Here is a 12,964-nt window from a genome sequence, read left to right on the forward strand (position 1 = left end):
ATTTTAAAAAATTAGAACACCATGTCTCTATTCAAAATCTTAAATGATAGGGTAATATGAATCACCCTTCTTTCGTATTCAATATTTCACAAACTACCCAATTAAAGCACTTGTTTGTAAAAACAATGTCACAAACTATCCTATTGCATCGCTTGTTGAATAAAGCGTTTTAGTAAAGAATCATTCTAGATGTCTGGTAAAAAAACATATTAACTCCATTGAAAAAAAAGAAAGCGTAATTGAAATAATATCTAAGTTGCTAGATACTACTAACTATAGATATTAGAAATTCCTTTTCTTTAATAGCCACTAAGATATCAAACCTTTATTATTTATCCCTATAAATATAATCCAATTCTCCCCTTTCCTTCTCATCCATAGTTCAACATCTAAACATACAAAACATTAGTGTTTATTTCTTAACAATGGCTTTCAACAAACTTAGTGCACTCACTATATTGCTTTCTCTTCTTTCTTGTTCCATATTTTCACATGCTTGTGAATCATGCAATCCAAAACCTAAGCCTAGTCCTCCACCACCTTCCAAAAATTCCTCGCCTTGTCCTCCACCACCTTCAACAACACCTAAGGCCACTCCTCCTCATACTCCATCAACAACACATCCTCCTCCTACCCCATCAACAACACCTAAGGCCAGTCCTCCTCCTCCTACCCCATCAACAACACCTACCACTAGTACTCCACCTCCTTCAACAACTACACCTACGGCTAGTCCTCCTACTCCTTCAACGTCACAAAAATGTCCTAATGACACTTTAAAGCTAGGTGTTTGTGCTAATCTTCTTGGACTTGTTAATGTTGTTGTTGGAAGTCCTGCTTCAAGCAAGTGTTGTGCATTGATTCAAGGTTTGGCTGATTTGGATGCAGCAATTTGTCTTTGTACTGCTATTAAGGCTAATGTTGTTGGTATCAACTTGAATGTTCCTGTCACACTCAGTCTCTTACTTAGTGCTTGTCAAAAGTCAGTTCCCTCTGGTTTCCAATGCTCATAGACTTTCACGTTATAAGTTGAAGTCAAACAAGTACTCATGCTACTACTATTTTCACGGTTGTTTTTATTTTAGTTATTGTTTATGTTAATAACTGGAACCACTATTATTTTAACAAAATTACGGTAACATCGTGATTCTGCTAAATTATCATCAATCCAAATGTATTGTATGTCATTTCAATAATGGGGTAAGCATGTTTGCCTTATTTACCAACTTTGTTTTTTTTAATTTTAATATATATGGAGAATTTTGATTAATTTGTCCATTGAATGGTTTATGGTAAGTTTTACGTGTTTATTGGATTTTGGACTTGTGAGAATTGGACCAGAGCATGGTATAATCCTTCATTCACAAAAATAGCAGTGACATGCAGCATCTTAGCTCTCTTTTATTTTTAAAAGAATGGTTAGTATTTCAGATTACAATGCAGATGTTGCGATTGCGGTCTGTTGGAAATTGTTTTGCAATATTAGTTCCAAAATGACAAAAGAGTTAAATAGCATTTTTAGTTATTGTTTTGTTTGAATTTTGAATTCAATTCTCATATCTTTTCATGAAATAGTGTCATATATGAAACATTGTGTTTTATGGTGAAATGGTGTTGTTTCATCAAAGGTTGCAAACTTTTGAAACAACATCCATATCTCCTATAAATATATGATTCTATTCAGAAAAATAACACAAGAACTAAAAACGAATTTCTCTTCCAAATTCCAGAAAACCTTCCTTGCATTTCGGGTTCTTCACTTGTCTTGTGCAGACTCGAAATAAGGCTGACATTATCCTGAGTGTTCTTGCATTTTCCAACTCTAAGACATAATAAAAGAGTGCTTGAAATACTTTTAAGGAAAGTGATTCTCAATCACGATTCAGTCCTGGATCCATTTAATTTTACCGAATTTTCTAACAATCTTAAAAGTATTAGTAACATAATGGCTTCAGACGCTGCTGTTTCAAGCATCAAAGTGATGAACCAGGATCTTGTCAAGTTAGATCGATTTGATGGAACAAATTACACAAGATGGCAAGACAAGATGACATTCCTATTGACTGCCCTGAAGGTTCAATATGTTCTTGATCCCGACCTACAACCAATACCTGAACCAACAGAAAATGATTCGGAAGAACTCAAGAAGGAGCGCAAGAAACGCAAGGAGGACGAACTGCTTTGCCGTGGACACATTCTGAAATACTTTTAAGGAAAGTGATTCTCAATCACGATTCAGTCCTGGATCCATTTAATTTTACCGAATTTTCTAACACGGTCAATATGATTATTGTCACACACATTTTGGACGTTGGGATGGGAATTTTGTTTGGGAGTTTCTATAAAAACGTAGCTAAGAGACACTTAAAATTAAGATTTATCATTACACTAAAAAAATTGAGTTTTGGAGTTTTGAAATTTTATTTTTTTGATGAAAATAGCATAACAACATGGGCGAAATTGACTAATATGATTCCTCTTACGATCTTACGCGTGATTTTAAATCACGCTGCAACATAATTGTACTTGTAATTTCTCTCTTATAGTTTTTATAATTCTTTCTCTACCTCTAATTGTTTGGACTACTTTCCACTTAATCTAGTTTCCTTACAACATTATCCACAAGTCTTCTCTCATCATACTCAAATCATCCAAGCCTAGATTCTATGATTTTTTTACTATATGTGTTATCTCGAACACTCTCAAATATTTTCATTATTAATCTTGTCTTGTCTAATGATATCACACATCCAATGTAACATCCAAACTCTCTACACACATTTTATTTGTGTTGGTTCTTCACCACCTAATATTTTCTCATATATAATATCATTGGTCTTACAGTTGTTCGATAAAATTTTCCATTTAATTTAATGATATTTTCCTTTAAAAAACACTTAAGACCCTCCTCCATTCAAATACTTGGACCCAAATTATTAAAATTGTTTAACCTGTGATACAATATGACATCCAACTTTCACCACTAAGTGATATGTGTGTAATTGACTTGAATATCACGATTGATTTCACACGCATATTTAATTACTTGAAAACAAACTAATCATAAAACCCTAATTTACCCATATAAATATTGTACTTTAGTTTTTAAATGATCCTTAATTATCATTATTTAATATAATAGGAATGATTATTGGAACGTCATGCGAAATGATCAACGATCGTTAAATTGAAGAGTATGAAAGGTCAAGTTCTGCAACAAATTTGATGGGCGATCCATTGCTTGATTAGATAACTAAAGATAGAGTAACCTCATCCAAAATAGGGAAGTTTTTATAGGCAAACCATGAATCAGTTAATGAATTAATGGCAATTCAAAAGCGGTTTAAAAAAGAAAATTTGATGAGTGAGCCACTACTCGATCAACGAACGGTAGGAAGATTAGAAATCTATAAATAGAAACTTGGTCTGTCGTTTGTATGAGATCTTGCAATTTCGTATTAGTTTGTTATTGATAAATACAAGTGTGAGAGAGTAAGCTTTTAGAGACATGCCTAAGGTAGGTCAAAGTTGATACCGATGGAAGGATGAAAGGTCGACTAACGTTGTTCTACACTCACTACTATAAATAACCATATTTCATCTTGGACGTGAAGGGGATATAACCTCAGTTACACAGGAGAGGTAACGAAGGGCGTCAGGAAAACCTGCCATTTTTCTCTGTTAGTTCTATGTGTTGCCAGCAATTTTGGTAAAATCTAGAGTGTTCACAAATTGTCACATGTGTTGTCTTGACATAAGATAACATGTACCTGCAGGATGTTTAAAATGTGATTATGCAGGATTTTACTGAGATGTCAGACCCGATGTCATGACATTTGTATACAGAACATTCAGTCTGAATGTTATGTATTATGTGATTGCGTTTTTAATGCTAATTTGTGTATGATTGATGAGATGATTGAACACGCTATCAATCTGTAATTACAACTAGATTGACTTATTTTACAAAGAGATATAATCAACTGTCATGAGAAGATATGAATGGAAAATAGTTTTAGGGTTTTATGATGTCCAAACCCAGCCAATTGCGTTTATAAAAAGGATATGGAAAACCTGATTTGATACACAAGAAATAACGAACGAACTATTGAGAGAGAATAAGGGTTTTAGTCTTGTGTGGTCGTGTGAATTGTAAGCCATTCAATTCATCCATAGATGATTGAATTGGTCTGATTTTTGAGTTGTAATTTGTCCACTCTAAGCTTTGAAGCATGAGTGTGTGTTTACTTGATTGAAGCTTTTAAGCAAGATCAAGTATGTGTCTTTGAAGAGTGTCTTCTTTTCATTATAATTCTTGTTTTATATCACTACTGTGATTGAGGGGGAGTGAGTAGGATCTCATATCTAAGAGTTCTTAGGTAGAAGTCACACGGGTAAAGATTAGGTGAAAAGACTGTAACTTGAAGTTGTTTACTGAGAGTCTTTGAACTAATTCTGTTTAGTGGATTTCCTTCCTGGCTTGGTAGCCCCCAGACGTAGGTGAGTTTGCACCGAACTGGGTTAAAAATTGCTTGTGTCTCTTGCATTACTGTTCTTTATCTTTTATCCTGTTTGTATTGTTCAGATATTAGTGTCGTGACATTACCTTCGACATCTCATATCTGATACCAGAATTTCATTTTCCTCGATTTTTGAATAACTGAACAAAAAAGTGGCACAGGTCATGAATTCGATCCCCCGCATCTACATTTTTTGGATTTTCAAAACTGTGCTACTCCTTACCTCGATTTTTAACAATAACCGAGGAGTAAAGTCATGTTTACAAAATTTTATTTTTGACCTCTTTTTTTTTGTTTTAATCTGCAAAGCATCAAATTTGTTGACAAATTTTAAATCTTATTCATCATCATCACGAACAACACCACCACCACCAACAAAAACAAAATCAATAGAATCCTTAAACATTAAATCACAACAACAAAAACAACAATAACAACAACAACAAAATCCATGGAATCTTTAAATATTAAATAACAACAACAACAAATAAACAAAATCAGTAGAATCGTTAAATACTAAATTTTAACAACAACAATATTAAACATTTTACTTGATACGACTACAACTAACATTAATAAGTTACATTCATGTTTTCCTAACTAGTGGCGGAACTGAGGGGGGACGTGGGAAGGCCACGGCCACCCCTCAACTTTTTATTTCTTTTAATTCATATATATTAAATTACTAAAGCATCCTTATTTTAAATTAGAATTAATTTTTATTTTTTCTTTTTCATTAAAAGTTAGGTTAAAATACAGATAAGGTAAAAAAACTCATACCTTTCCTTTCTTTCTCATATGAGTTTGCTACCGGCACGGCGGCACCGGAATCGGAACAGATTAAAGTGATCGGCATCTAACAGGTAAAAAACTTTATTCATTCTTCTTTTATAAAAAGTAACAAATTAAAGTGATTGCTTGATTTGTGTTTTTGAGATTTTTAGGGTTCTTCTTTCTTGATGTTTTAAAATAATCTATATGAGGTTTATTAAGCTAATTCATAACACTGTAATTTACAAATATAGTTATACACTGTAATAAGGTTTATTTAATCATTGTTGCTGCTAATTTCTAATAGTGAAGTTACCGGTATTTGAAAACAGATTAAAGTTGATTAATTAAGCTTATTAATTTTTTTCTCTTTTAATTTTTATGTTCTCTAAATTGATTTTTGGATCTGATATGATATTATAGGAAGAGTAAAGATGAATAATAGGAAAATTGATTCTTTTTTTAAAAGGAAAGCATGTGAAATTGAAAGAGAAGAGAGAGATGAATAAATTATAATCCCGACATCCGAATCTGAAACAGTTCTTGAGAATCCAATAATTGAAGAGCATCATGGTTTTGAAAATTCTTTGGAATGCGATCCTGGAAAACGTCCTCCGATTTGGAAATATCCACCAAATCAAGTGGATGCAATACGAAGAGCTTATCTAAAATGGGGTCCATATCAAATTCATTTAGAAAACTATCCTTTGTCAGATAACGAGGATCATCTGAGAAGGTTTCAACATACTTGGTTTAGCATATTTCCATCATGGTTAGAATATTCACCATCTGAAGATGCCGCATATTGCTTACCATGTTACCTTTTTAGCAAAAAGCTAAGTGGACATTCCGGATCACTTGTCTTTATTTCTATGGATTTTAGAAATTGGAAGAAAGTTAGGAATGGAAAACATTGTTCCTTTCTTAAACACATATGGAAGGATCCTTGCTCACCACACAACAATGCAATGAAAGCTTGTCAAGACTTGTTGAATCAAGATGGTCATATTAGAAATGTTATTCAAGTGCAAAGTTCAAGTCAAAGAATGAATAATCGGTTACGATTTAAGACTTCAATTGACATTGTTCGTTGGTTAACACTACAAAGTTGTGCTTTTAGGGGTCACGACGAAAGTAGCAAATCAAGAAATCAAGGTAACTTTCTTGAGTCATTGAAACTTTCATGACAATATATATTGAAAGGGAGATTAGTGCAAGCATTAGTTCGGAGTCAATTATTGACGATTTCAAGTCACTCAGAACGCGTAAAACATTACTTTAAGGTAGTTTTAAGTCATGTAATTTAAATTTTTAGTAATTAACTTTGTATTTATTTTAACTTTAATGTTTTATTTAAAATACTATTTATATTTTATTTATAATCTTTATTTTACGTTAGCGGTCATCCCAAATTTTTTTATCTGGCTCCGCCACTGTTCCTAACTAACATTAAACATTCTTAACAAGAATTATTAGAGAAAAGATTACATTAAGAAACTAACCATGAAATATTTTCTTGCTCTTACTTTCGTTATCATTGTTTTTAATATGTTAAGTTTAAATTCCAACACTTTGTATCCAAGATGAATAGTTGTGACATTCACGTTTTGATTTGCTAGTGAGAGTTTCACGCAGATCACTAATGTTTTAAGTGGATTGATGATTTGACAATGTTTTGACCATAAATAAAAAAATAAAAAAATACTCTACTTTACCCCTAAGTTTTCAGAAAAACTGAGATAATCGGTCATAAAAAATTTTAAAAATATTAAAAGGTGATAAAATATAGTTGCTGGAATTCAAAGACGTGTTTTCTAAATACTTTACTCCTTGATTTTAAGAAAAACCGAGGTAATAAATCATAAACAAAATTTTAAAAAATTTAAAAGGTGATAAAATATAGTTGCTGGGATTCAAAGACGTGTCATCTAAATACTTTATCCCTTAGTTTTAAGCAAAACTGAGGTAATATATCATAAAAAAAATAAAAAAAATAAAAAAAAATAAAAAAAATAAAAAATGCTAAAATGTAGCTGCTTGAGATTCAAATGTGTCCTCTAAATATTTTACCGATCAATTTCTAGCTAAATCGAGAGAATATATGATATTTTAAAAAATTAAATAAAAATATTTTACACATAAGTTTTTTGTTGGGTGAAGTGAAATTTTAATCGTAAAATGTATTATTTGTAGTAGTGACTACTAGAAAAGCGACTATTAATGTCGGCCATTATTGTATGCTAAAGCTATAAATCGGTGCAAATTGACTTTAACGTCGACTTTAGTGTCACTGTCGGGCCTTGGATAAAACCTCTGAAACTATGGTGTAGCGTCGACTAAAAAGCAACTCTGGCTAACTAGCGGCTAAGCCAAGTCTAAGCAAACACTAACAGAGTCCAACGCTAAAGTCAATTTATATAAATCAACAAATACATGTAGCAGAAATTTGGTTGACGCTAAACTCAATCAAATAAATACAACAAATAAGTGTAGCATGGGTTGGGTTGATGCTAAAGTCAATTCACAAAAGTCAACAAATACGTGTAGCATTGGTCCAGCTGACGCTAAAGTCAATTCATAAAAGTAAAAAAAAATATAACCTCGACATGATTGAAGCTAAAATAAATGTAGAAAAAGTCAACAAATTTGGATGATGTGGCATGTGGGTGCATATCAACACCTCCAACTAGGGGTATGCATGGATCATAAACCAAACCAAATTGAACCATATATATGGTTCAGTTTGGTTCTTGAAACTATTTTCATAAAACCAATTTATTTTTTAAAAACCGGTTTATAAGTGGATCGGTTCGGTTTTAAACCGGTTTTTTTTTAAAATAGTTTTAAAAAAAACAGTTTTAAATCAATTTCTTTGAAACCAATTTTTTATTTTCTTAAAAAAATCAATTTCAAAACCAATTTTATAAAAAGAATAGTTTTTAAAACTATATTTTTAAAAAATCAATTTTATATCAAAAATAATTTTATTTTCTTTTAACTAACTTTTTTATTTTCACTAGTTATAAAACTATTTTATGTAAAAAAACTATTTATTTTAAAAAATTACTTTAAATTTGACTTTTATAATCACCACAAATAATATCTCGATTAAAAACAATTCCAAAGTATGATGTGTTACATAAAAACGGTCATAAAATAAAATAATTATGAATCATATCTCTATAAATCATAATTGTTCATAAAATAAATAATTCATCAAAAAAATTGTTCAAACTTCTAAATCTCTCATAATTGATCGCTAGAAATTTCTCATTAATGAATAAATAAAAACTAATTAGCTAATCACGACTATATGAAATTGATCGCTAGAAATTTCTCATTTAGAGTTTTTTTACCTGGGAACATCTAATAAGTTTACATGTCAGATAAGTTTACATGTCAGACATTATTATGTCACACTGTTATCCATGCATGCGGTGTATGTCTATGCCAGTGCTTTATAAGTAACAATATATAATGATATAGTTGTCTAAAATGATCAAGGACAGTAGCGAAAGGGAAACTCAGTTTCAAAAATGAGAAAAAAGAGAAGGAAAAAAGAGAAAAATAAGAAATAGAGACGAGAAAAAGAATAAAGAATATAATATTTATATTTTACTCTTCAAACTATTTCTTTTACACTGCTACATGAATCATGTTTATGTTTATAGGAGATGTATATTGTAATCCTCTTCTACTTATAATTTATGAACATCCATATTAATTTATAAAAAGAGCTAACAAGTGCTCTAGAATTTGTTTAAGAAATAAAAAAGGGCAACAATCATAGAAAAGTTTATATATTAATTACTTCATCAAGTATTAGATTTATATTTCAAAACAAATTTTCTTTTTATGGAATCCTTAACAATATTGATAAGGCACTTGTTAACAGGATTATATTTAAATTATTTATAACACTATTCTAGATAAACTTGCTGACTTATGCAATCTTAATTACGGCAGATTTTGTTTTAATAATCAAAATCATATTTACATTGACTCTTAGATCTGTCAACTTCTAAAGGATTCTGGCACAATTTGACCTTACCATAGCCACTAAAATTTGAGCCTTGCCGACTCAAAAATTGCACAAATGTGTTACTAACGAAATCGCCTAATTTGCTTTCAATAATTCATCTCAACAACCTAGTATTTGGCATGAAACAAGACAAACATTATACCTCAGTTTATATTTTTTAATTTGAACAGAATTGGCTGGAAACTACTTGCAAAATATCCCAATCATAACATCTATCAAATATGTACAAAAATACGTCTGTCATATATGTATTTGTCAAAGAAAACGGTTTCTCAATATGAATATGTATATGTATGTAATTCCTTATCCTTTTTATAATTCTGCTACTACTTTTCTTTTCTTCTTTCTTTTAAAAAAAACTTAAGTTTTATATTAATTAAACTTAATATTTTTTTCTAGTTTTGGTCCCATAATTTTAAAAAGATTTATATTAGTATTTTAATTCTTCAAAATATAATATGTTAATCATTTTCGTCTAATTAGAGACAAAAAAATTCAAAAAATAATCGCTAAATATGTCGTTAATTAGACGAAAATAACTAATATGTTATATTTTGAAGAGTTAAGAGATCAATATAGATCATTTTTATGTTAAAAGACCAAAATGAACCATAAGGTTAATAGGTCAATGAAGTCTTAACCAAAAGAGTTTTCTCACTGTTGAAGTACCGAAAATTTAATTTTGTTTTCTACTACTTTTCATTTCAAACATTCCTCAAACAATAACTCTTCTGGTAAACCAAAATTAAAGTAATAGAAACTATTGAACGGTTTTTCAAACAAACACTATTATAGTAGATAAATTGTTGTGAGTTCGGGCAGTAGTTTAAGCTTATTTAGGTAGATTTTTACAATAACTTGATCTGCTAAGATTTTAATGATTTTGAGCTATTTTATGCGTTTGGGGAAGTGTTTCATGTGTTTACACGACCGATGAGTAAAGAGAAGTTGGGTCAGATAAGAAACCGAACGACAATGCATGACCAGGAGGAAAAAGGAGAAAATTACACATTTCCTGCGCATACATGATCAGTCGCCAATTCTCCTTGTTTTTTGACACTCATTCGGCACCTTTGTAAAGAATCGGTAACACATTAGTCACTTATTTTATTGTTTTGTTGTGTTATTTATATGTTTGATATTGTTGTCTCTATTTATGGAGCACATATTATATGCATCATCATACTCCATTTTATGTCCTTTTGTGGTAGTTCTTTTGATTTCAGGTATAAACAAGTGCACCGGAGGGATAGACATGCAAGACAGGCATTCCGGGCCCGACAGAAGAAGAAAAATGGACCTACAGTAGCCCTGACACGGCCACCCGTGTTGGCCAACACTGGTCGTGTCAGGAGAGAAGGTTGGGAAATGGAAAATAGGGAGCTGACACGGTCGCCCGTGTCAGCCTCCCTGAAGGGCGTGTCACAGCATAATTGTGCCCAGAGGCCAACACGGTCAGGCGTGTTGCCTGACACGGCCAGTGTTGGCTTGGGCACTTGAATTTCCAAATTTTTACTATTTTTGGCATGGCTTATCCCGGAGGATATTTTGGACTTTTACGCAAGGAAATTTGTCATCAGGAACTATTTACAGTGGATTTGAATTGGGAAAAAGGGACTTTGGAGACGATAGATAATTGGAAACGATCAAGATTGAAGAAGTGACAAGAAGCGAAGAAAGGGGATCCTTCAAGAGCGGACGCGATTGAAGATCAACGAAATTCCGACCTTTTTGTAATGTCTCAATTTTACTTTGTATCTGATTTGAATAATATGATAGGCTAAACCCCCAAACGCCAGGGGGGTGTCCCTGAATTGATCATGTAATGACTCTGATGTTTGATTTCTCTTAATATATGTTATTTAATTTCAATTTCACTGTATGATTTGCGTAATGCTTTCTTTTTGGCAAAAATTAAGATTGATGTATGGTTAACGATTAGCAGGACTGTAATGGTTAAGGTTTTCATACAGTGAAACCATAGTAGAGATCACCTAAGACTAGAGATACCCTATGGTCACCAGATTAATCTTGTTAATTTAAAATGCTTGGTTTCATCATAGTCACCTAAGACTTAGAGGTTAGATTGAATACCAAAGGTTTTCCTCTGAGGACTTAGGGGGAAATAATCTTAAGATCCGGTAATTGAAATAATATTCAGTACTAAGGAGATATACACTCAAAGGGTCATTACAGGAGATGTTTACACACCTTCCTTGGCATATCATATTAACTTGTGAAAATATTTATTTGTTATATTTTTCCTTACAGTGAATTCTTCAAAACCATAACTATAGCTTTTGTTCAATTGAGTGACTGTTTACGTTTATATTGTTGCGCAATCCTCGAGATCGATCTTTGGGAAACTTCCCTCTTATCACTACATCGGCGAAAATAGTACACTTGTTATTTTTCCGATCAATACGCGTATCGCCACTCAGTATACACGTAACACCAAGAGGGATGCAAAAATCATGTTTCTGTCCATACGCGTATGTGCATACCTATACGCGTATGAGGTAAGTCAACCAAACCCCCATCTGCCCAACCAGAGTCTTACGTGTATGGCTCTAGTTGGGCCATACACCCTACCATGGGCCATACGCGTATGAGACGGTGCAAAAACAACCCATATGCGTATAAGTGGAGACCATACACATATGGAACGGTCCAAATCTGAAAAAGCCCAGAATTTATCTATTTAGCAAAAAAAAGGTAAATTTTTAAGGATTAGACGATTTTTTAGTACAAAAAGCACGTTTTGAAGGCTGGAACACTGAAGAATTCGTGTTGGATCAGGATTTTCATGAACTTTTGTGATTGAAGACCTCTTTTATTCCATTAATATGTAACGTCTACACTTTCTGTCATGTTTTTCTTTATTGTTAATAGTAGTTAAACCCTCCAATGCTAGGGAGTTGTCCCTGATTTGAATTTGTGATGATTTCCATTTGAATCTTGTAATAACTACAATTTCCATTATATTTGATTTACTCAATTTATTCTTAATGTTTTTTCTTTCATAAAAATTGAGTTTGATTTATGGTTAATATTTAGGCTGGACCGCCATTGTTAATGTTCAATTAAAAGTATTTTGTAGTATATATCACCTAGAACTAGGGATACCTTATAGAAACTGGATTATTCTTGATAAAGTAATTCTTAAATTCATCTATAATTCACTATGGACATATGAGTTAATTTGAATGTTTAAATGTTTACTCACTAATGACTTAAGAGTAAACACCCTTAAGAACCGCTAATCAATATTGTGAACTAAGTTGTTACAAGGCTAGGTTAGAATTGTTAACAAATCCTATCAGACACCTTCCCTAGCATATCTACTCTTATTATTTTCATCATTTCAACTGTTATGTTTACTTTTATTTGTCAGTTTAATTTTCTTTACCAAAAACATCAATTCAAAACACACGAGTCTTTTGCTTAACTAAATTAAAACATGAACTCTGTATCTTCAATCAGTCATTGAGATCGATACTTGAGATTTCTCATTATTACTATATTGGAAGATCAATATACTTGGTAATTTATCGATCAAGTTTTTGGCTCCGTTGTCGGGAACTGCCAAAGATTATAGAGTTCATAGTTTTATTTTTGTTAAAATTTTGTT

General features: G+C 31.8%; 1 protein-coding gene across 2 annotated transcripts in view; it reads left to right on the forward strand.

The window, feature by feature from the left end:
* The first annotated feature begins 334 nt into the window (after window positions 1–334).
* The window catches only part of LOC127093352 (putative lipid-binding protein AIR1), a 65,735-nt gene continuing 53,105 nt past the window's right edge, over window positions 335–12,964 (forward strand). Inside the window, exon 1 of one of the 2 annotated variants that reach the window (XM_051032265.1) lies at window positions 335–705. In XM_051032265.1, the coding sequence (XP_050888222.1) occupies window positions 426–705 (280 nt within the window). In that variant the 5' untranslated portion in view covers window positions 335–425. Of the gene's footprint in view, window positions 868–12,964 lie in introns of both variants that reach the window. The other variant, XM_051032264.1, reaches the window with a different exon arrangement.

The sequence above is a fragment of the Lathyrus oleraceus genome, chromosome 6, assembly GCF_024323335.1.
Source record: "Lathyrus oleraceus cultivar Zhongwan6 chromosome 6, CAAS_Psat_ZW6_1.0, whole genome shotgun sequence".
Taxonomy (NCBI): Eukaryota; Viridiplantae; Streptophyta; class Magnoliopsida; order Fabales; family Fabaceae; genus Lathyrus; species Lathyrus oleraceus.